Here is a 25,498-nt window from a genome sequence, read left to right as displayed (position 1 = left end):
TTGAAGACCTTATATTTGTAACTTCGGTATATCCAGAAAGTCTTCTTAACTATATTTTACCAGACTGCAAGCAACCTTATTTTCCTATGCCCACAAGTAAGCAGCCAAGCGAGTAAAAAGATAATTGAGTGGGAACTGGCGATCATCGAAATGTGAGCGAAATAGTTTCCATTCGCACTTTCGGTGGAGCTGAGGAGCCGAGGAGGCAACAGCTAAGTGTCTTCTGCGACATCACTCGTCTTCCTCATGATCGTCAGCAGTCTTGGTGAAAACGTATGACAGCGAATCAGCATCGGCAAGAGACCATAATATGGTTCTTTAGCATCGGTTAATCAATTTTTCTTTCTGTACGGCGTAGTTCTGTCAAATGCTCATTTTTGAGCAAAGTTAGCTGTACATCACCGATGGGCCTTATTCAACTACTGTCCTCGTTTCACAAAGTGGTGAAAACAAAGTTCTAGCTGTGGCAATTTATATTTGGGGCATTCAAATGGCATGCTTGGCATGTCATACATACAGTGTAACTTTATAGCAAAGGGCATTTGTATACGTGGAGTTCACATTGGATGCGCAAACAAGTACTTAACAGCCAAAGAAGCTTCGGACAGGTTTTTGGCTGTATCATTTTCTCCTCGGTACTTCCAATCTTTTAATAGCCGGAATTATCCTGCGTCATTCACAAGACATCGTCACGCGTGTGGTTGACTGGGAGTGTCGGTTTTTTTTACATTAGAGAGGAAATTGCTTCTTGGAGAAAAGACCTTTGTTGACAGCTTCTAGTTATTTACTTCAAAAACAGGGAAGACGACGCGTCGACTGAATGCCTTAGTGAGGTGTTAATTACTTCAGAGATATTTCTGGTTCTCGATCACACCGGAAAGCTCATTATGGCGACCTAATTACTTCACCAGCGGATTCCAGGATAAAAGAAAAGTCAACTGAATAAATATTAGGCTTATGAAGGATTTGTAATGAAAAGTCAACACAAGAGTCGGCGGGATACGGCTTAGTGGACACCTTTTAAGCACTGGACAGAACGAAATTAAAGCCCATGAGGCGATTTCCGACCCAGGAATGGGAATTGTTATTTAAAACCAACATTATACCAAGTTTTAGTTATATTGTTTCCAGAAGTCCAAAAAGGTCGACGTTGGTTTGACATAACCAAGGGGCAATTTTGATATCTGTGTAGCACGGTTGAGCAGGGCGTGTGTGGTTTACTATTTTAAAGAGCTTGTGATGTGATGGAACCCACGAATGTAACAGACCTACTTGCCACTGCCAATACATCTAATGTACAAGCGACTTCAGAGCCACTGGCGTCGAATATCTTTCGGTTAATTGTGTATGTAATCATATTTCTCGTCACCATCACTGGCAATGTCTCTGTCCTCGCTGTTGTCTACAAGATACGAGAACTACATTCCGGTAAGTGAAACTGACAAAGTTATAAATCTATCCTAACTGTATGTCAAATTGGTGCGTATTCCGGCCACGTCATAGATAGCGAAGACGTTATCGAGCCACTTAAAAATGTGTGAAACCGATGAACACATTTACTTACAATGTGTTGCCTACATTAACACTATTTCAATCAAAATATAAATTATTGCCTATTGTTTAGGTTGTTTTCATGATCAAAAAGTCCTTAAATCCAGCAATTGGTAACTTGAGCGCTTACCTTCTATTTTCGGTTGCTTTGTGCGTTGTATGCGTGAGGTATAGGTAGATTCGTGATAACATTAAAAGAGTCTTTTCCTGTGATGCTGTAAGCGGTTTTACACGGCAGAGTAAAACCACAGGGAAGGTGGTGCATCTTTAGGAGATAATCGCTTCAATGCCTTTTAAAAAAGCCACTAATAGAACGTAATAAGGAAGGAATTGATTGCAGATTATCAAACTAAGATCAGGAAATATTCATTTGTAAACTATTAAAATATAATGCGTTCTTTGCTGTTTATTTTTATCGTTGTGCTTCGCTTAGGACTGCTGCCAACTTACGAAACATACATCAGCCTTATAGATCAGTTGTTGGTAAAGCGAGCTCGGACTATTCGAGCTTATCCAATAAATTAAGAAATCTCAGACGAGAGAAGTCATAACCCGACTGAGGTCAAGTGTTTATATACTCAACTCTGTGGAAAGACGTTTATTGAACAGACTTCATAGAAAAATTCCACAAGTCTGTAGAACTACCTGAGCGTAGCTTTTTCATGAATTTTCACTTGCGATTTGTTCTTGGCTCAGGAGTAAAAACTAGCTTTAATACAGCCATTGTTGTTGAGAAGACTCCACCTGATTGTATGAATGACACTGCTTGAAAATTTTGACAACAGCTTATTCAATAATTGTATTTGATGACCTAACAACATCCGAGAGCATTTAGAAGGTATTCCGTTTTACAGCTTGGCTGCAGGTGAAAACATTGTAAATTTTCCATGTTTTTCTCCTTATTATTTTAGTCAGTCACGAGAAATTACATCTGAACCCTCTCAGTTAGGAATGGATGATAGTATATCAACAAACTATATTCGCTGACCTTTCTAGCAATTTAAACACGCGCTTGTTTTGATACCTTACAAGATAGGGTTCCAGTTCATTTGATGTGCACACCTCCTAAGTTTGAAACCTGATTGGTAACAAGAAAAATGGCTGCATTTGTGACTCATTGTCAAAGATTGTATTAACTTTGAAATTATGTCTTGAAATAATGCATTGACTAATGACTGAAGACGCGTTTCGAGGAGACGAAAAACTTCGCATTACTTCATCACTTCATTGTGGTATGAAACAAAAAATCTAAGATATGCGCGGCTATGGAAAGGTATTTTCCATAGCCGTAAATCTGTAAATTTCAGTGTAAAGATTTGACATTTTCCATTCTTTTGAGCTTGTAAACGTTTTGTGGTTTATCTGCTTCAGGACATGCGTAAACATTATGCGGGTAAACAGAGTCTCGAAAGGGCTTGATACTGGACGGTGTTAAATTCCCTCGAAATCCAGAAAAACTTTCACCATTTGTAATTTCGTGACATTCCAAGGCGCAAAGCCAGGATTCGCTCACATAGTTTTGAGCTGTCCCATGACCTTAGTTTAATAAAGCACTTTATCGGAGCCAACGGGTTAAATGCAAATGAACGTTTCTCAGCGCTACCCTCAGTTGAACTTAATTGCCTTGCATTATGGCACTTAAGAGATGCTGTCCATTCTTTGATGAGACCGACGGTAAATGTCATCATTAACGTCTTTCCTCACTTCTAAACATTAATCAATTTATGGCACATAACTGCTCGAGGTAATCGTTGATCCATTACGTACAAAGTGGTTTATTATGGATAATTTTATTGACTTTTAATTAACCTCAGGCCGGCCGAGGTGCTAATTACATTTTGCACAGGATATATATATCTAAATCAAAAAGGTTACCCATAACGGGAATAATACGGGAAGAAAATACTTTTACTAGCAAACTTAATTAGAAATGTGTAACGTGGACCTAGAGGTTACGGCCAGCGGGCACGTAGCGCTATCAGTCGCAAGGTTTGCATTTGTACAATATATTGAATTTCTCTCGTGCTCACTGGCAAGAGCCATTGTATATGAGGTATGGCACCATTTGTGACGTCTTAGAAGACATGTCACCCGAGAGCACAAGGCTTCAATTCAAAGCGATGTTCTGTTTAAGTTATACTATACTTTATTGTTTAAACTGTACTGTGACCTTTTTTGTCTGATACGCCATTATTACGACGTGATTATCGAGGTGGTGTACCCCGCACTCGGAACCCGACAGATGGCTCTATCAAAGAAAATTGTTCTTGACTTGTTAAGTTAATTAACCAAGCCATCGTTAAAAGGAAAACCGAAATACAGCAAATAAAGAAACATTCCAAAATGCAACTAATATCAAAAAACAGAGAAGGAACTAAGATGCATCGACGCCATCTTGACTGGATTATCAAGAAGAAAATAAAGGTGTAAATGTGGAATTTATACCATAAAAGGTGACTCAATATATTAACGTGGTCTTTCAGTAAGCGGTCTGAACAAGTCATTAACAAAACGCCTAAAAGTATATCAACCGTGTTTCTACCTTGAAAGGTTTTAAAGAAGTATTAGTGTGTGGCCATTAAACGGAGTACCAGTACATTTCCTTTCATCCTGAACCATTTTCAAAGTTTACTACTTTTCAATTTATGTTTTAGTTTCTATATCTTCACTTTGCCTCATCGGATTTGACATGCGTTTTGTGTTCCGTTTCCAAATTTATATAAAGACTAAGCATCATTGTTTAGCTTTGCAATTAAACATAGTCTTAAGATATCTCGGGTGTGAACGCTGGCACAGCTGCTTTCTGATATGCATGAAAAGGGCAAAAGTGTGGAATAAATTGGACATACAGCACATTTTCTTTAATATGAGCTTTCCATTTTCTGTGCCTGACTGCCGCCATTTCTTAAATACGTTTTGACTTGACGGGATATTATATTGTCTGGGCTATCAGTTCTCGTTCTAGTGCATGGTTTTACTCTTTACCCCTGTCGCCTACGGGTGAAAATACACATAAAAATGTCACCATATTATTGTCGATATTGGAAATGATGCCCTGGCTTAGGATTACAATTGTGCCTATCTTCATACATTACAGTACTTGCAAAAAAATTTCGGACGTTAAAATTTCGGACGATTAATTTTCGGGCACTTTTTATCTCATTTCGAACAATTTTCGGACAAAAATTTCGGACACTTTGCTGAAACATTTTTAACCTTTAAGGTAAATTTATGGCCACAAAACTCGAATTAGACTGAAACAACATCTGGGATAATGATAGCTTAACTGCATCTTCAAGGTTGTACAGATTCACCGACGAGAAAATAACACAAATTCTATCAAGCCATTACGTATGTCAAGCCGTGTCTCAACTAGAGTTTGTTCCATCAAGGAAACTAAGAGCTTTGGAGCTACTTAAAGTTTCAAACTGTACTGTGAATATTTTGGACTCTTGAAAATTCGGACGCTTAAAAATTTTGGACGGTTTTATTTTCGGACACTTCTTTTGACCGAAACTAAAATCGTCCGAAATTTTCTGCAAATAATGTGATTCACATATGTTGTACTCTTTCTCAGTTACAGGATATCTCATAGCAAACCTGGCTGTGGCAGACTTGAGCGTGGGTATCTTATGCATTCCTTTCACGGTTCTTTATTTTGAATTTGCTCACTGGCCGTTTGGTTACGCTTTGTGCAAGATTATTCCAACCACACAGGCAATATCTGTCATGGCTTCAATAGGAACATTAGCAGCTATAAGTCTTGGTAAGTGCTGGTGACTGAATAAAATTATCGACAGATCTTGCCCAAGTTTCTAAAAAATATCTCTCGGAGAGTTTGGGGCCATCTGGATGGAAAATCTATACTGTTGGATATATTGTTACACCTCGTGCAAAAGGAAAAACGAGGCCTGACGAACCACCCAACGTAAAAGCATACAGTATAGGATTCCCCTCATTTACACTCAAACAATGTGACGGAGTTTTTCTCGAGGTAGGAAAGGATACAAGGGGTATCCTGGAGTTAGATACAAGAGTATTCCATTTGATAATGATTGTTCAGTCGAGTCCAGAATTAAATGACGCATAATAGTTTAGAATAACATCAAATAAAGATTGTACTTGTTCTTCCTTTCAGATCGTTTCCGAGCGATAGCTTATCCCTATGAGCCCCGCATATCAATTTATCAGGTCCGTTTTATTATCGCTGTGGTGTGGCTGATTGCATTTCTAGTTGGCCTTCCTATTCTCGCCGTCATGCATTTACAGGAGACCAAAGGTGGTCCCTTATGTTCAGAGGGTGGCTGGCCTAGTGAGACATTTCGAGACGTATATACTGTGTTATCATTTTGCCTAACGTACGCTATACCGTTGCCTACGATAGCCGTGTTATATACGGTTATTGTAATGAAGCTTAACAAAGCAGCAAGGGAAACTTCCGACAGTGAGGGATTTAGGACAGCAAAAGCCAAAGGGAAGGTGGTACGAATGTTGATAGTCGTGGTGGTCTTCTACTTCCTGTGTTTTTTGCCATACCATATCACATACCTGTGGTATGAATTTGGAGATGGGAGGGAATATAAGTAAGTATATCGATCACGAGTTTAAGTATTCTTTTTTTATACTTATCCTTTATTCTAGTGCGTAATTTGCTGGATCACGTTTGGTTGCTGTCATAGTGTTATAAACGTTTCCTTTTTTATCCCATTGTTATCATACAATCACGGATGACGTTTGAAAATTCGCTCACTTCTTTCACTCTCTCTCTCCTTTTTGTCGAGATGGTTATGGGTGGGGAAATTCAATTGTAAACCAGGCAGTGTAGGTCTGTCGACAAAAGTAAAAACATTAAGTGCGAGGAATTCGCGATAATCAGTCACTGACTACAACGCTTTTAAACACTTAGCCGAGCAGTCACTCTCAGAAACAAAGCTGTAAAAGTTATAAGTCAATGTTTTCAAGTCATGTCAATTGTTCTTTTTTATCTTTAAAGCAGTAATAAAATATTTTTCTTATTCCAAGGGGAATCTGGATTTTGATGTCCTATTGCCACGTGTTGGTGTACTCTAACAGTGCAGTGAATCCCGTATTGTACGGTTTTCTAAGTGACCAGTTTCGTAGAGGATTCGCCCGCCTTGTGCCGTGCTGTCGAATCTGGGGTAAAGATTCCAAGTCCTCAAGGTCATTGTACACACAAACTTCTTATCATAGAACTACTGTCTGTATGTCAGATGTTTAGCTTGCTTGTGAGTCAAACTCCAACATAGATAAGTTTACGATCACTTCTAGTTTCACATATCAGTACTTCGGTGAAAGCTGAAGAAGATTCGTAGTTGCTAAATCTGTCATTTAGAATTTTAAAAGCTTGATTTTATGAATGTATGTTAAGCATCTCGTAAAGCATTTGAGGTAAGTTTTGGGCTTTTGTTTTGTGATTAAGCCAGTTCTCTTTCTTGTACTGAAGGGTTGACAGTGCCACCTAGTCGACTGCTTACGATCTCCAAAGAAAACAAACTAATTACACAAAGACTTGATTTGAATATTTTGTCATACTGTGTTTTTTTCATGCTTTTCCTAAAACGACTATAATTACCTTTAAAGCATGCAACATTCATTTTCCATGTATAATCATACGAAGGATGTTTTTTAGAGCTAGAAAGAAAAACCCACTCATTGAATTACAAAATGTTTGCTAAGCCGTGAATAAGCTAGCTTGAATAGTAACACATTTCAGTATTTTTAAATCTTATTACTCCATGAGTACCATTGATTCAATATCACTTTCTTAGGAATCTAAAACAATTTTGAACTTTCATCTTCGAAAAGAAGTGTTTTAAGAAGGAAATTTAAAGTAACAGAGCCAGCTAAATCTTAACTATGAGATATATGATATCGGTTGGGTTAGGGTTAGGGTTTTCATGTGCTGTAAGTAATTTTCTAAAGTTCAAAAAGGGTTACTTGAGAACCATTACGCAGGCTATCCGAAGCTCTGAAGTTTGAAGAACGTAGACAAAATCCCTGCGTTTTAGTGAACTTAGCATTTTCATCCTGTTGTGTCCCATGTACTTATAACATAAAGTGGGAAACGCTTTGTGGGGAATACCGATGTTGCTTACTGCAATTAAAAAAACCAACGCACTTCCTGAAAGTTTAGCTAAAGGAGAACTTGGAACAGCAGACGAAAAACTGACCTCAAGGGAAATCATTAATCATTCTCCCAAGTGTCTCCTTGTGATAAAATTATTAAATTATCAATTAAATAAAAGAAAAAAAAGAGGGGTTTTCTTCTTCTTTGCATTGTTATACCAATACGTCATTGAGCTCATACGTGCATACGCTCATACATGCAAACGTTTTACGTCATTCACTGGGTATGCATTCGCCAGCGCCGTTTCAAACATCACAGGTGAGCGAAGTACAGTTTCCCAGTCAATTTCCGTCTGGATATGAAGATCAGTGCAAGATGGAGGATTAAAAGGGCACCAGGCTCCGTTTCTTATTGTGTGCGTTCATTCCCAGTCCTGCAAAGTGATGCAACCCCCCTTGGATATAGGTGTTATTGAAATTTAACGTAAAGAGAATTTTTTTTCTCTTTGCCGACATCTGAGTGCGAAGCCTTATAATATACTCATTGAGTCTATAGCCCTTCAATGTGAGGCAGCGTTGCTTAAGTGTCTGCTAAATGTTACAGCAATAACAGTTCATAAGTTGATCTTTATCTCACGTCTGATTTTAAATCCAGTTGACAAAATAAAACATTTCCTTCGTATAAGAAATAATTAAGTTACACCTGCTGACTTCTCACGGAATAGAAGGGTATATGAGTCAGTCTCATGAGTAGAACCTTTTGCCAACAGTGATTTGCTAACGATGTTTCTCCGTTCAGGTTTACGTACGGGTCTCCACGGGAGTGTCTGCCTTACCCAGTTTCTCTGGTCCCTTGGTGTCAGAAGAAGCCTAGCACATCATGTGATGAAGATGTGAGATGAATCTCGATCCTTGACTCCAGACTTCTGCAACATTTTCCTTCACACTGATGCCTTAGCTCTTTGTTTTACTATTTAGGACGTCGTTGTCCTTTTCAGTGTCTACTTCCGACAGATGATGAGTAAAAAAGCCAGTTAAAATTTATTTAACCAAATGGTTTTTTACAACAGTTTTATTTACATAGAAACGTTTTGTGTTTATAATACTCGTATATATACATTTGACCATTTCCTTCTATCCGCCGAGCATTGGCTCAAGTTGATGATTGAAAACGTATTTTCCTGTAAATGCTTGCTGACCCAGCAGCCTTCTACCAGAAGTGACAAACTAATTGAATCATTAATTTTAAAACTGTGAAATTTAATGGTCAAAGTGCGCAGGGGAAAATCTACTTATTGTCACTAATTTTATCTTGTGGCATTGTAATTAACATACATATTGTTACAATAGCTCCTTCATTGTAGAGCACTATATTGGCTCCAGCGGTGATCAGCACCTGAACTACATGACCATACATGTATTTCTCAGGAAATGATCTTTCATTAGATTGGACGCGATACAAAGAGGCGGAGGCCTTGGCTTGTGGCCCTTTATTTAAGTTGACTTATCATTACTTTCTGTATGTTCGATAAAGGTCCTGTAATGAGAAGCGAAATGTCACGTTCATTGTTTTCTGCAGTCAGTAGCCTTGCTCCTACTGGAAAGTTTGCAAAAAAGTTTTCGGAGTTTATGTTACATTATATTTCTTAGTCCTACTCTTGACTAGTGTTACATACAATAAGTAATCATCTTTTTCCAACATAACAATATTTGCGAACAGTTGGATAGTCAGGAGACTCCATACCATCGAATACCAAGTGTTCTGGTAGACCTTGATTACGACGCCTACGTTTCGTTTAACAGATTCAGGTACGACTTAAACTGAAAAAGAAAAGAAATACAATCGACATTTCTCTCTTATTATTTTATTGTAATTATATTTGTTACTTCAGTAATTCACCCCAAACTAAAAATCTCAACGCCATTAATTAGTCATTAGTAACTTAGGTGCAGAAGATAGCGCCAGTAAATAGAACACTAAAATAGTGCTTTGCGATAGGCCGCGGTGTCCTCAGAATCAGGATCGATTGGCCTGGATTCGAGCGTTAGCAGTTCATTGTGTGTTGTGGTCTTGCCATGACAGTGGTCCCAAAGCATATTTCTCTTCCTCTCTCTACCCAGGTCCAACGTACCGAAAAACCGTCAAGACAAGATGTTAAAACACTGGGGGGCCGGTAACTTGAGTTGTATAAGCAATACGCGACGTAACCGAAAAAATGGGCTCCTTTTGGCTCCAGAACGGACTGCAAAGACGTTATCGCGACAAGGCACCTTATTTCAAACCGTCTGAGTTCTAAAAGTCAATACTTTGCCACAATTTGTTTTACAAACGATGCTCAAATCATGGTTATTACATTTGACGCATTTGATGCATCAGTTGTGCTATAAATTATGTAAAATACGTGAGCACATAGATAACGTTTAACACGCTGTATTTTCTTTATGCACACCTGCTCTATAAGTTGTTCTTCGTGTCTTTCCTCTGCAAGATGCAACGCATTTTCCAGTATTTTCTTAGAGTCGTCGACTTCTCCTGCCATCGCTAATACACGTCCATAGCTACCCATAACTTCCGTGTTCTCTGGTTCTAAATCCAGCAGCTTCTTGAAGTATGTACAGGCCTTGACATAGTCCTTGTAGAATGCAAGGCATGATGCCAAGTTGTGAAGAATGACCTTTAAGCAGACAGAAATGATTTTAAAACAAGCTCGGTAATTTTGGCTGTTTTTTAAGCTGGTATGTTTGATCCCATCTTTTTTATTCGTGAAAAGTGATCAAGACACTAATGGTCCCTCGGCCCACATTTTGTAGAGTTTAGCGATAAATTGGCTTAACAGGCTGTATATACTTATGTTTTAATAGAGGTTTGTACTGTAAAATGTCAGACTTATTTCGAAAAATTATAACATTCTTGCTGATATTTCACCTTTGAAAACGATGATTGCAACTTACTGGGTCATTCGGAAATTTCTCATGTGCAGTCTTTATTATATCAAGACCTTCTTGTCTGTGATTTTTCGCGACAAAACTCTGATATGATTCATTGTACTTCTCTGGACCAAAACCACCTTTTTCTAAAATTTTCAGCGTCCTTTGGGAGTCTCCGGTTTCGGCGAGCTTGGGGAGCTTTCTCCCGAAAATCATTGAGCTAGATGGAAATCTACAAGAAAAAATACATTTGAATTAATTGAATTAATCATAGAACCTTTCCTCAACCGCAGGTAGACTGAAAGATTGTATTTTGATATTTATTTTTTATCAAATTTTACCGCAGCACCCGTTTTTGTTTGATTCGTGGTTCAAGATGCTGCGAAATGTTCAAATATACGTAACTTACTTTTCCAGACCATAATCCACCGTTTCCTCATACGGCCTCTCAGGTCTATTTTCTCCCAGTAGTTCATCGTCCAAAAAGTCCAGAGCAGCAAAATCTCTGTCCGTCGCGAAATCTGTTCCTACCTAGAAATCGGCAGAGCAAGCAAAAGGCTCAATCTAATGTATAACTAAGTGTTTTAACTTTCAGAACATATTCGGAGACTTTCCTTCAAGTTATAATTAAGTTTTTTTAAGCACTTCCGAATTCCAGATACGCTGTTGAACAGTCCATTCCTTTTGGGATGCAATTTATCGAATTCTGCGAAGTAAGACCGGTTAAAGAAAAACGGGTTGAACGCATATAAAAATTGAGCAACACGTCGCTCGCAAAAGAGACAAGCTACTCCCCCTCTTCAAGAAATAGGAAAAGCTTATTCATGCTTTTTTCTAGTTAGTCACACTGTACCTGCATTATTTTGTCCTTTGTAATCATAATCACTTAAGATCGTATTATCGTGCTTTAGTATCACCCAACTAGTGGACTAATGCAAATCCTGCATTTTGATTGGCTACGCTACCAGGGGACTATTAGTAATAGTCATCGAGTAGCGAAATTGGCGCCATCGAGCCTGACGCTTTCTTTCGTTTTATTCCCAAATAAATATTTCTTCAACTTGCATTTGCTAACTTTATTATTACCTTTTCTGTCCGACTAGTTGGGTGATACTAAAACAATTAGACCCTTCGCCCTCAAGGGCCACGGGTCAATAGCCCATGAGGCGAAGCCGAATGGGCTATTGACCCGTAGCCCTTGCGGGCTACGGGTCTAATTGTTAAGTAGTCGCCTCGATGTGTGTGCGTGTTTGAGAATGAATGCGAGTTTTCTTTGATTATGTTATTTACTTTCTTTTGCTTATTTGTAAGTAGTTTGTAAGTTTTTGTAAAGCTGTTTTTCCAGTTGTTTTTTGCCTCTTTTTTCCCCTTCTTGGTGTAAAACCGAATAAAAAATACTAAATGGTCGGGATTCCCTACCGTGCGGAAACATAGACACTTAACGAAAATGAATACGGAAACATAATCAACATTATAACAATAATCAACTTGTAAATATAAGAAAGATTGCATGCCAGTTATTATGTAAATATCTATTCTGTTGCCAAATGCCAGGTTCCACTCACCAGTCTCTCAAACAACTGCCTCGCCTCCTCATTGTGACCGTTATTGAGGTAGTAATCAGCCATGACAGAATTCAAAATTGGAATCGATGAATTCATTTGACCTTTCTCATGTCGAATCACTCCTAACATAAACAAGAGAAAGGCATTTGATGAGCAGGCCATATTTTTGGGAGGTGATGATGATGAACACACTAGTGTCTTTTCGAGTAGCTGCGTCAGCTGGGTTTCAAGTGAACACCGAATCTCATTGAAGTTTTGCCCATTACATGGTCTGACCCGTTTAAGGAATTAGTACGTTGTAGATTTTAAGCCTTCGATATTCTTCTTCGCCTTATACGTTTCTTTCATGTGTTATTTCACTTTGCGTGGTAAAAATATGGAACTTGAAAGCTAGAAGCTCGGTTTAACTGGTGTAATAAGGATTAGTTCGCCTGGTATAGGGTTAGGAATCTGCATTTGCTCCTGATGTTGGGAATCCACAAATGAATTTTTAACCCAACAACAACCGCCTTACCGGTGTATTACTGTAACTACAACAAATGAAATTCGATTTATTTAACGTGTAGTAGGCCCAGTGAATGAAGTACTAAAACCATACAGCATAGAGGTCAAAGAAACGCTACATAGCAAATATCAAACCTGATTTCTTGAAGAATGGATGAGCCTCATCAAACTTTCCCTCCTTGGCGAGGGCTATCGCTGCATTCTCCTGAGCGTTCAGTGTGTTTATGTGCTCTGGTCCTAACGATTTCTACAAACAAATATAGTCAAACCGCTTAAATACATGTACCAAAGGAAGGTGTTCATATTTTTGAGCCTGATGTACGTATTATAAAGGTGTTTGAGCGAGAGAACTACTCTTGATGTAGAGGTGTCCCTATTATAGAAGCGTCCATAAGGAGGGTTGACGATTTCCCTCGTTTTTCATAGTGTTCCCCGCCCAGTGCAGTTCAAATGTCCGTTCAACCGAAAATACAGTCGCCAGAGAAAAAAACCTGTTGTTTCAGTTGTGCAAGGCAAGCCTATAATCACACTAATAAGCACCATTTTAGCCTGCTGAAAACTGGCGTGACTGAATTTGTTTTTGATAAAACGATCTGCTACCCAGAGATCAGGCTTTAAATGATTTGGATTACCGCAACTGGTGACATTATTGGCAACTAGAATATTATGACTCTAAACCCACCCCCCGACCCTCAGAACAGGTGTGCATGCTACTTGAACACACGTCTAATAGCTATTTGTACCTCCATAATTTCAACTGCTCGTTTTGCGGCGTCCGCTGATTTTTTTGCGTCCACAGGGAGCAAGAATGCAGAATAGCTTAGCAATGTCTGACCAACATCATGATGGTCCGGGCCATATGCTTTGGTACGAATGTCCAGGGCTCTGCAAGAAATTATTATAGTTACTTCAAATTGTAATAAGCCCATCCTGACAAACTAGCCCTGCGTAAGTTCGGCAGACAGGTTCAACGAACGTGTATTCAGTCAACAGAGGGAATGTCCCGGAAAGTATTTTTTCCCACATGAAGGTTTTTTCAAGACTGTCAATCTGCCCCACTTAGACAAATCAGGCGAATTTTCTTCTTACAAGTTGCAATTACTTTAATAACGTGAATTGGCTCCATGACTGAATTCCTGTTTTTTTGTTTTGTTTTGTTTTTTTTTTTTAATTATTGGAAACAAAGTTATTCTCTCACTGACTAATTCATAAAATCTCAACGTTTAAAATGCTGATAAGTTTCTTCTTTACCTGAGGTATAATGGCTCTGCTTTGCTGGCGTCGTGTGTCCTGTAATAAGCCATTCCAAGGTTCAGCAGTGTGCCACCCACATCCGGCGGAAGTTGGCCAAAGTATGCTTCTTCGTAGGCCTTGAGGGTAACTTAGTATGAGCAGTTGCATAGATGGACATATTTTATCTTAAAATTGAGAAAGCGTAACTCTGGACAAAAAAACCGGGACACAAGAAGACTCCTTATACTTAAAACGCCACATGTAAAATAACCTCAGCGTTTTACTTTTGCTTAATAAGGCGGTACGTACGATTTGCTTGACCCAGTTGTTATATGGCTTGTTACAAGCCTACGGATATATTAACATAGCCTCCACTTGGCGCGAAAATATGCTAGGATATTTGTCCGAGGACATTATCTGTTACGAGAAGCGAACAGTTTTCCGAGAGCGTAGCTCGAGGAAAACTATGAGCTTCGAGGAACAGATAATGTCCACGGATGAATAGCAGAGCATATTTTCGCCCCAAGTGGAGGCTATTGTGTTTATCATTCTTCAAATGTTTTTCGCAACGCGCACAGTTTTGAAAATTGGGGAATATTTTCGAATATTCCTCAGTTTTAGCTGGGGAATATTCGGTCACGTGACGTGTTTAGACCAATCGCGCGCGAGCGAAAATATATGATGGATTATAACAGTGAATATAAGAAAGATCATATATTTGAACTGCGGAGAAAGATATGAAGGCATCAATGATCATCGCAGTTATATACAACTTAAGCAGCTGTGAAATTAAAGCCTGAAAAAAATCAGGCTCTGCGATACCGGTGCAGTGCTCTACCAACTGTGCTATCAAGCCAAGTGGGAGCTGGTCACGTTGCGAGTTCGTTATATACCTGTTCGTAAAATACCGTCTATGGGTATATTAAGAGCTCATAACGCGACCAGCTCCCAGTTGGCTTGATAGTTCGTGCAGCACTGCACCGGTATCGCAGAGGTCATGGCCTCAAATCCCGTTCAAGCCTGAATGTTTTTTTTCAGGTTTTAATTCCACAGCTGCTTACGTTGTGTATATGACCACCATGATCATTGATCATGATCAATGCTGTCTCCATAAGCTTATGGATGTGAAGTTGATGTTGTGCCCAATTTTACTTCATAACTTGCATTTGCAATTTTCGTAACGGCTTTTTTCTATAGTTATCACCTGTAGAGCTTCCTCGAGAACTCTAGCACAATCCTCCCAGCGTAGCATGGACTTATACAAAGCACCAATGTTGTTAAGTGTGTCTGGAATTAAATGGTGAGTGGGTGGCAAGGTTCGACGATGAAGCTCAAGACATCGGTTGTAATATTCCAAAGCCTAAAACAAAGGCATCAAATTAAACTAGAGCGCTGGTACCCCCAGCATACCTTGAGACGGCTCATGTGTCCCCAGGTTCGGGTTTGTGTAAAATAGTCCCAAGAAAGTACAGTAAACACTCGCATATAAGGGGTACAGGCTGATCAGGGTCTTATTTACCGGGTGGTCAGTGAGAAATCAGCCTGAATATGTTCTTAAAATGTCCTTAAAATTTGTTCAGATATACTATACATTATAAATTACTAGAGGTTTAATTAACTTCCATTTTTTTATACTTACACTAAAAAAATGCATTCCAAATAAAAAAAAATCAATAAATACTATTACTATAATATAAGTAAACATTAACAATTAAGTACTTTAATACAATTGCTTTCTTATTCTGGCATTTACTTTCTTTTTATATAAGAGCATGTTTTATTTATCAGGCTGAGTTGGTTCCTATATATATGATGCTTTATTGGCAAACTTTCAGCCTGGTTGTCCTTATATGCGGGCGTTTACTGAAGCTGAAGTTAAATCTTAAAATTGCTGCTTGTTAATAGCACACAAAAAGTAAGTCACGTGGAATTAGTTTAGAATTAGAATTAAGTTGGTGGAATTAGTGAATGAGTTGATAGTGGGCTTAACATGCATGTTGTGGTAAAAGTAACACAGAAGTGTTAAAACAAGAAACTTGAAAAAACTTTACGGCTCAGTTCCTTTTAATATAGTTGCAGTGGGTCTCACATTTGAGAACCATTTGCGCGCAAATTTATTATCATTATTACTATCAAACATAAAATTTGCAGCCTGAACAATTAACGAAGAATGACTAGCTTTACCTCGTCAAATTTGTTTGTCTTGTAATATAACACACCAAGACCGTTTAATGTAGTCGCTACTTTGGACCAACCTCGCTCTCTCTGATCTGCGAACCTGATTCAGCCGTCAGAGAAATATAGTATTTTATTCATAACAAATAACAAGTTTCCTGTTAATCTGTGCAATAAAACATAAGGGTCCAACAGGTTTTGTGACCCTTAATGGTACAAACAATTTCATCATGTCAAATAGTTTGAAGAAGAAATAGTCCATGATAAAACACCAGTCATCAAGTATAGTTACTTTAAAGTTCTGTCTTACTTTTCATCCAGCTCAAGAACCTCCCTATGCAGTGGTTCGGCATCATCGAAGCGTTCAGTATCCACATAAAGGCACGCAAGCGCATTGGCCACCTCCGTGTAGTGCTCAGCTACATCCGAATCACTGCGGATTTGTTCTTCTGAATATACTGACTTCTACCAAAAATACATTGAAGGACACACTTCAATATCCACCATTCGCACTTGAGTTCATGAAAACCTCCTCAAAAACACACGTAGAAATAGCTTTACTTTCGTTACTATTACATAAGATAATATCAGAGCTATGAATATCAAACTTATATATCTAGCTCAGTTGATATCACTAAAATTACAACAATCATAAAACATAACAACCATATGATAAAACATTAAAGGGAAACCTCGGAGTTAAAGTAAGCTTTCAATGGCGTTTTTTTTATGAAACTTTCAATTTATTGGCACTCAATGAGCATAGCCTTAATAAAATCAACTGTGCCGTTTTCATAACAGACAAAGATTTTCCAGATGAAGAAGGCACCTGTTCTGCTTGTTGACCAGGAAAATGAACAAAAAATTTACAATTCACGGCATGGCCTCACAGTGGCCCTTTTCTTAATTATATACCAAAAAGAAATGAATCACCTACCTCTAAGTCTAAAGCTCTCTTGAGTAGTGGTTCAACTGCTGTCATATGTCCTGCAACACTTTGGAACTGGGACATCTGGAAGACTAAGCGGGCTAGCTGCAAATTTAGAGTTAGCATAGACATCGTCATTTTCACTTGAGATTTTGTCATATACATTACATTCTATAGAGGTAAATAAAGTCAAAGCCTCCAAATAGGAGACTTAGTATCATCGTGCTTGTGGTAATACACGAGTAGAAAGAATCATGAGAAAACCGCCATTTCTCAAATTAAGCTTTTTTAAGAGCTTGATCATCAATTACAAAATTGATACTATAAATAAAACTGATAATCGTAAGACCGGGAAAAACGTTGTTCAGCCTTTTCACGCTGAAGTTAACCCAGCTTGCCATTCTTCTCGAGCATTCAATTTCCTGCCACCGGGAACCCAAGATAAGAAATCCCCACCGCATAACCATTCCAACTGCAACGAATGAATTCCAACATCATGATAGAGATTAGAGCTCTCTTAATTATAATATGAACTAGACATAGGCTGACTCTTCTTTCTTGCTGTCTCTGATACGAGGCAATACAATCATTTGTTCGCCCATTTGTCCAATCTCATCCAGAGATATAAGAAATCAAAGTTACAGCTCTTGAAACTATAAATAAAACTGATAATCGTAACACTAGGAAAAAGCATTGTCCAGCCTTGAGCTTCTCTCGCTGAAACTAACCCAGCTGCCTATTCTTCTCGATCATTCAAGTACAAAGTTATATTAGAAACATTTCACCACAAAAGGAAAAAGGACGGTTATTTAAACAACGGATGGAACAGAACAGGAAATGTATGACTCACAAATTGTCCAGTTTACCTTTTTGACAGCATTGATAGTTTCTCCTCCTTTCTCTCGTTCTCTGATATAGAGTATTGTCAGCTGATCATCAACTGTCTTTTGATACAAAGCAGTTATTTCTTCCCCTGTTAACCCAGTTGCGTTCCAGTAGTTTACTAAGTCATACTTGTTCTCATCACTGAAATTGAAGAACAACAAATGTAAGACTTATTAAATAAAACAAAAACTGTGAAGCGCGTTTTCATTTGATCAGAAATATGAAATATCTGCACTGTGTCCTTATTTGTAATATATATTGTCAACTCAGCGGAAACGTCTTAAATAATGTTCGTGAAAATATATTTCCGTAATATTGTGCATACTTGTTTAACGTTACTGATCCTAAAGTGATCTTTGTGGGATGGGATGAACATAATTAAGGATGCAATGTACCTTGCACAACAAACTTATATGTAAAAGATTATGCAAACCTGTAGAGTGACCAGAAGATTGAAGCAGTCGTGAGACACTTAACAAGTCGATCTATGTCTCCAGATTTTGCCAGAAGCCACGGTAGTTCCATGCAGACGCGCTTTGGAATGTTAGTGTCGTAAACCAAATCTCTCTCCTTTTATGAAAGACGAAAATAACAGGCAATAGCTGGCAAGGCTATGACAGGGTTCTTATTTGGGTTGACAGTCAGTCATGAATTGAGCAAAAGCAGCGCAAAATACAACCCACAATGTTCATCGCCAAAAACTCAGAAGTAGTTGCAAAGAAACAATGTCTGATCTGTTATTTTAACAGCTACCATTTCAAAGAAACTTTTAATAACAATAATAGTCGATATTATTTCAAAAGTTTGCTAATTACTCGTCGGCTAACTCCACTAGTTAATCTACACGTTATTTGAAAAACACTTTGTCTACTGATTTAGTTAGTTAAAAAAGTTTTGTTTTGATCTCGTTTGACATGCTAATTCTAACCTTCAATCGCGCTTCAAAATATTCCACCTCTAACATGATATAATGCCTGATAGTTGCCTCGTCCTGGCAGTATTGCTCTTTTACCGCGGCAGATAATTCGTCATGTGAAAACCTGAAAGCAAGATGTCAATGTGATGAACTCATTTTTTTTTTCTATGTAGGCTTCTCCATGTTCACATGAAATAGGCCAATTTCGAGTTCCTGTCATTCTTGTTTGAGACCGAGTCCTGGTTTAAATTCATTTTCAATTGAGTGCTTTCACAGTTAACAAAGAGGAAAAAAACTTGGAAATTGTCAGTACAACTAATAAGGCCAAAATACTCCTTATAAACTAATCTTTACCCGTAAAGCCCAGTCCGCTCCAAAATGAACTCTTCTACTGCGAAGTAGAGAACAGACCACATTTGGTCGGTTATATGAAGAATCGACTTCAGTTCTTTCTCAGACATTCCTTGTCGAGCCACCAAAATGCAACACATGACCTGAAAATAATAATAACCATCAACTTTTTAGATCGAATTTACTGTTTATGTTTATACATTCAGGCAGAGTTCTTAGTCATTCGTATTTAACGGACGGGAAACTCAGTTGTACTCACATCTTTAATCAAATTTCCTTCAAATTCTCTAGGGATATAATCCGCTTCCAAACGTTGAAGAAATTTAAGAAAAAGCTCTTTAGTGCTACAACAAAAGAAAACAGACATAGAGAAAAAGCGTAAAGTGTATTAGGAAAGAGTATGAAAAATGTAACAGCAAGTGCAAAAAATATAACATGGATGGCATAGACAATGACATCGTTTACTCGTTCGTCTCAAGAAGTCCATCAAGATAGGCATCAAGTTGAAAGAACTCTCCAAAGCTGCATAATTCCTGAATAAAAGGAAAATTATACCAAATACATCAGTGAGAAATAACTAATATGTGTACTTGTATACGTAAGTCTCTTTTAATTAACCGGTTTAAATGTACCAGTTTTGTTGGGGAGAAATGACATAATTATGTTCCTGAGGAGAATCGTGGTATTGGCAATGGTTCGTCATCCACCCTTTTAATAATTCGTTCGTTCGTTCATTGATTCAATCATACAAGCATATGCAATCAATCGTTTCTATCATTTGTATTCAATCCTCTCCATACGTCACAAGCACATATTCATTCGTTTCCGTACATCGTAGGTATCAACAGTCAAATGACCAAATTACTGACTACGTTCTAACAACCAAAAATATAGATGACGTTGCGAACAAAGCACTTACCTCCAGTAATATTTTAAGATAGAGAGGATTTCCCGTTTGCGTCTTTCCCACAACTTTCGCTTTTTGCTCTGTTGATAAGGCTTTTCCACGGACTTTCAGTGTTGCCTGTTTGAAACAAGAACCGAGATAGGGAATACATAATTTTTTTCTTCCATTTCAGGTTTATCTACTTAACCTTTCTACAGTCTCTATACTTATTTCTATCAGCTTATTTTAATGTAAATAACGAGAGGCCAGGCGGTGATATACTAAATCCAGATTCTCTCGTTAATGACCGTTCTTCTTTTTATTTTTTTTTTGACAATGTCTTTAATTGAAAGGAATTTAACGATTGATCATTAATGGGAATAGGGCTTAAAGTAGTCTGTACTTGAATAAGCTCGTTGCATTGAGGTCGTGTTTAACTTGATAATGAACAGCAGGAACACAAGAAAGAGGTTTCGATTACGCATTGGTTATCTTACCGACGCAAAATCTTCTCTTTCCTTCTTCAACGATTGATCATTAATGGGAACAAAAGGGCTTAAAGTAGTCTGCACTGTACTTAAATAAGCTCGTTGCATTGAGATCGTGTTTAACTTGACTGTGAACAACAGCAACACAAGAAGGAGGTTTCAATTACGCACTGGTTATCTTACCAATGCAATATCTTCTCTTTCCTTCTCCTTCAATGGCATCATGTTAATAACAGAGTAGCCTCTGTCTTCAGTCAATTCAGTCACCTTTGGACCGTCTGTAGAAATTACAGACACTAGAAGGTGGGCTTTTGGAGGCAGTACCTTTGGCAACCAATATAAGGTCTACGATGAAGAAAACAAAACGATATTATAACTCTAGTATTAACTAGGATTATCATTGTGCTTATCGGCCATTCTGTCTTGTTAGGTTGTAGAAAATCGATAGGAATTGAGATATTTTTCATGCTTGCAAATCACCATATCATCAGTATTGGTAGTTTCTCTATTCCTTGAATGGGAGACCGCACAAACATTTTTTTTTTTATAAATATATATATTACCTTCGCTGTTTTTCCAGTGTCGTCTACTTTGTTCAGAGCATCAATAATAATTACACTGCGAAAGCCGGCTCGGGTGATCCTCTGCACCATTTCTGACAGGTTTCGAATGAGACCAAGAACGTCTTCATTAATATTACCCGGTTCTGTTGACTGTGGTTGCCCCCCGAGTTCCTGTTGGTTAGTCTGTGTCTTCTGTTTGAACCAACCGTTTAGTTCCTCCAGAAGACGCTTTAATATCTTCCTCGGCACTAAGAAGAGATCAATTGTTGATCAATTTTCGATTCGTTGGTTAAATAGACATCAAAAAATAATGACATAAGCGTTGAATGCGAGAATGAATTTAATGAAAATAACAGTTCGTTTATCCTAATACAACTATCATGTTAAAAACTAGACGATTGGATGATGCAAATTACGAGTTTTCATTGGCTTAGCCATCATGATATATGAAGAATTATACCATGCTCTACGAATATGGTTAGCGTATGCGTAATTTCTCGGGCGTTCTTATTTTATTTTATTCTAGTTTTCTATATCATTGGGGCGTTTTTAATAAAACAATTATTCCACTCACGCTTGCTGGATATGAGATGGTTATAGCATCTTTGACTATCTACCATGTCATATCCAGCGTGGGCTCGTGGAATAATTGTTAATTACAGTTATATGAAATGTTCGTCTGGAATTATCAGGAAGTTCATGCAGAATGTTTTTTTGTTGTTGTTATTGCTGAAGTTGTTGTTGGTTTAGCAGATGAACAGGCTTTAATAATTTGTTAATGGCGACAAAAAAAACTGAATTGCTTACCAGTACTATCACTAGAACTACCCGCAAAGTGATACACCACAGCGTCGTTGGGAAATTTCTCTTGGTGATGCAAGGACCAGGTTCCTAGCAAACATGATTTTCCAGACCCTGAAAGGTAATATGTGGATTGTTCAACTTTTGTGCCATTTCACGGATGGAACTTAGAGACCCTTGGGTACGGATGTGTCAAGCATTACAAAGACAATGAAAAATGTTACGTAAATCGAAAAAAGCAAAAATTCATTACATTATCTTACCAGCATCCCCAGTTACAACCAGATGTTTAGGACTTTCCTCTATGCTTTGAGACTTGACGTGGTTGTCAAGTCGACTTAAGTAGTCATCCCCGCCCACAAAAACGCCACCCATGGCAAGCCTACTGACTCTAAACGCATCATGGTGGGCACGCTCCTCCTCCAAAGCTGACAACTTCTGAACAGGGCGAGCTAACATTACTTCTTGCAGATACTTCTCTATTGCCTCGTACATTAATCGGGCCCCTTCTTGTGGATTTTTGTAGTTCATGTGGACAGCTAAACACTATGAAAAAGGAACCATGGGCGCAGTTATATTTATCAAGAAGAATATCAGGCTGATCATATCAGACCGATCCATTTCTTCTTTTATTTCTCTTTGTGGGTTGGCTATCCCCTCTCACTGGTTAAACCATGAAGAAAAATTAAAGCTTTGTTTTATTACTCACTTTATCTTTGGTTTCGTAGACTCTTCGTTTCAAGTCCTCTAAGTACTTGGCAGCCTTAGGGCCATCGGTTGATGACCGGAACTTCCGTGCCTGTCTTTCGTCTTCAGCTTCTTCGGCTAACTTCAATTTCATATCGTCGTAAGACTACAATATTAATGATCAGGTTTAGTACGACTCCTGCACGTGTGTCCATTTTGATTCGGGTTGTCTGGATTGGAAAGACATCGCCAACTACTCCTCGAAACCAAATAACGACAGTTCATGGAAAGGACAATTTCAAATTTGAAGTATGCCAATATATATATTTTTTTACCTTATCTCTAAAGAAGAAGCAAGCTGCTCTCTTTCCAGGGTTTCTCAGATGGCCTTGTAAGAACTCTAACTCAGTCACAGCTTTCTCACGATAGTCGTTAACCCAAGGATATTTCACAGCTGCGACATCAAAGCTTTTCTGTAAAAGGTTGTCCAATCCATGCCAACCATATCTCTAAACAACAAAACGAATATTGTAGCCGTACATCCAAGGCCAAAGTAACCACAATTCATATCATAAAAGGACAACAACCGCATGCAACGCAATGAGCCAATCAAAACAGGGGTCGATTGTTTTTAGTCAATTGTAATCGTCAGGCTACCTTTCTTCTTGTATTTCTGGCTCTACAAGCCGTGCATTGTTAATTTGGTGGCGATTAACAAAGATTGTTTTATCAGTGGATAACAACAGTAACAAACTAACTCTTAATATTATATTTTACAATCTCTTCTCTTATATAAACGATACGATTTTGCCCATCTTACCTGTCCAAAGAAACCCACTATCATATCAGATCGATCCATTTCTCGTAGGCAAATCTCGATTGTAGCAGCATTAGACGACATCTCGGATGTTATTCCCCATCTCATGTCAACAGGCACAAACTCGTATCCGGCTCTTTTACACATAGAAACCAACTGAGGCCAGTATTTCTTCGTTAATTCTTCTCTCTCCTCTTCCAGTCCACCAAATGGCGAACTAAAGAACACTCGGGCTGTCTTACGTTGCTGTTTTAAATTAGCCTTCAAGAGAGAATCATGGTAAAATTACTTGGAAGCCTTGGACTCCGTTATCATATGCTACATGTAGGTCAGCACAACTCGTGACCCTGTTTCTGGTGTGGGCGTGTTTTTGTTTGTTTGTTTGTTTGTTTGTTTGTTTGTGCTTTTGCATTTTTTTTACTTTATTTACCAAGGTAGGCTTACGTTTTACAGCAATTGGTAACACAAACTGCCCCCGCCGGTATTAGTTATAGTAATTGGACCGAGTAGAGTACAATTCAGGGAGTAATCGCGCAAGTAATTTGAAATTACGAAAACGAATTGTACCTGAATTGTACGACACGAGGTCCAATCACTAATTAATCGAATCTATAACAAATTTCGGAGTTAAAAATGTCTTATGAGAGCTTCTTTTGAGCGAAAACGCATGTAGCGCTTTTCCTAAGTTTTGAAAACTGAACGAAACATTGCAAAGGAAGCCATTAAAGCGCGCGTAATTGACGTGCGAATCACATGGGTATCCAATTACAGGTATCCAATAACAAAAAGTTCAAATTGGACACCCGCGTGATCGCGCGCCGATTACGTGACAAATAGGCGCGCAGAGAACCAATCATGATGAGGATTTTGTTATAGATACGATTAGGAGTTTTACCGCTTAGGGCTCTCTGATAAGTCAGTGTGTCTGTTTCACAACTACTACAATTCCACAGTTTTATACTTCCATTACCAAAACATCTGATATCGCTTTTCTGTGAAGGCCCGTTTTCATGGCACAGAGACGTTGTGCCTAAAAGTCCTCCAAATTCCAAAGTTAGGTAAATGATAAATAAGCTAAAATATTTTTTTTCTCGTTGTTAAATTTTTCTTGCATTATCCCTGAGCTTAATAGTGATATCATCGTACGGCTAAATCGATCGTAGAAAAGGAAAATGACTGAATGACATAATTCAGGTTTAAGTTCACTTTCAATTGTGAAATTTAAGTTTATGGTAATCAAAACAAAAAGTAAACGATTCTGCCTGCTGTAACTATGGTAACAGTTTGCATAAAGACAGTCACGCAAGTCACACATGGCTGAGGTTAAATTTGAAACTAGGCGACCATAAGTAGAAATTACCGCTAACTATCTGGGATTGAGCAATAATATTATAAAAAGGCGTGTGCCAACAAAAAAAACCCATTTGTTGCTTGTTCATCGAACATTTCACCTCGAATATCTTTAAAATAACACAGACATGTATGACAACAATGAGTTTTACGTCATTCACAACGAGTGATGTTGATATGGAACTGATTAGCCTTGAGCAGTTCCAAAGGCACAAGTGGATCTTTGAAAGAATTGAAGGGATTTAGAAACCACCAGAAATGCTTTGCCAGTCGAAAATGTGTGACACCAACATGTACATGTGTCAGTAGTCCATCAATGGACTGCATGATTGCAATGTAGCATCCTCGGAACTACTCCGGCAGGATACAGTGAGAATGACAATACTAATGTGGAAACAGAGTTAAATTCCACCAACCTTCATTGCATTCGCTTGTAATTCACATCAACTCGTTAATTTCAATGGACAGATTAGCGATCGATACAGTCGACTGGTCCCACTTGAGTCAATATGTTGATACCATGTACCGTAATGTAGCGTGATAAAGTTAATCAGAGTGGAAGCTACGTCCACCCACAATTATTCTACATATGTACTCGTGTAGCTTTCTGACCGCTCAAAGCCAGTATTCACCACGAAATGTAAGAGTGACTGAAAAGATTGACAATCTGTGTCGTTTGAAAGATGTTCAAACAGAAGAAGAATGGTAATCAGCGCGGGAGGAGGAGATGTCACGCATCGAAAACGATTCAAATTTGCATGTTAATATGGAAGTTTCAAGAAT

General features: G+C 38.3%; 2 protein-coding genes across 3 annotated transcripts; one reads left to right on the top strand and one right to left on the bottom strand.

The window, feature by feature from the left end:
* Positions 1–9,562, top strand: LOC110061788 (neuropeptide FF receptor 2-like). Of its 2 annotated transcripts, none has more exons than XM_089298281.1 (5): positions 1–1,428; positions 5,129–5,317; positions 5,690–6,134; positions 6,574–6,732; positions 8,438–9,562. In XM_089298281.1, exons 1-5 carry the CDS (start codon positions 1,245–1,247, stop codon positions 8,538–8,540), a joined length of 1,080 nt encoding a protein of 359 aa, XP_089154407.1. In that variant the 5' UTR covers positions 1–1,244; the 3' UTR covers positions 8,541–9,562. The 2 variants fall into 2 exon arrangements, with proteins under 2 accessions (XP_089154407.1, XP_089154409.1); XM_089298283.1 differs by lacking the exon at positions 8,438–9,562 and adding an exon at positions 7,922–8,287 and having other exon boundaries at positions 6,574–6,731.
* Positions 8,693–25,498, bottom strand: LOC110061771 (TPR repeat-containing protein DDB_G0287407-like). The gene is made up of 27 exons (XM_020768618.2): positions 25,132–25,498; positions 23,369–23,626; positions 22,884–23,057; positions 22,571–22,714; positions 22,125–22,407; positions 21,868–21,975; positions 21,061–21,308; positions 20,681–20,842; positions 20,043–20,147; positions 19,589–19,656; positions 19,383–19,467; positions 19,127–19,266; positions 18,785–18,896; positions 18,290–18,426; positions 17,838–17,997; positions 16,981–17,076; positions 16,354–16,508; positions 16,053–16,146; positions 15,073–15,228; positions 13,887–14,005; positions 13,379–13,520; positions 12,771–12,882; positions 12,132–12,253; positions 10,976–11,097; positions 10,591–10,798; positions 10,089–10,313; positions 8,693–9,459 (listed from the first exon to the last, which is right to left on the bottom strand). The coding sequence occupies exons 1-27, from the start codon at positions 25,135–25,137 to the stop codon at positions 9,424–9,426; spliced, it is 3,777 nt and encodes a 1,258-aa protein (XP_020624277.2). The 5' UTR covers positions 25,138–25,498; the 3' UTR covers positions 8,693–9,423.

Source organism: Orbicella faveolata, unplaced genomic scaffold (assembly GCF_042242905.1).
Source record: "Orbicella faveolata isolate gen_17 unplaced genomic scaffold, um_ofav_v1 contig_1, whole genome shotgun sequence".
In the NCBI taxonomy this organism is placed as follows: Eukaryota; Metazoa; Cnidaria; class Anthozoa; order Scleractinia; family Merulinidae; genus Orbicella; species Orbicella faveolata.
This window is presented reverse-complemented; position numbering and strand designations above follow the sequence as displayed.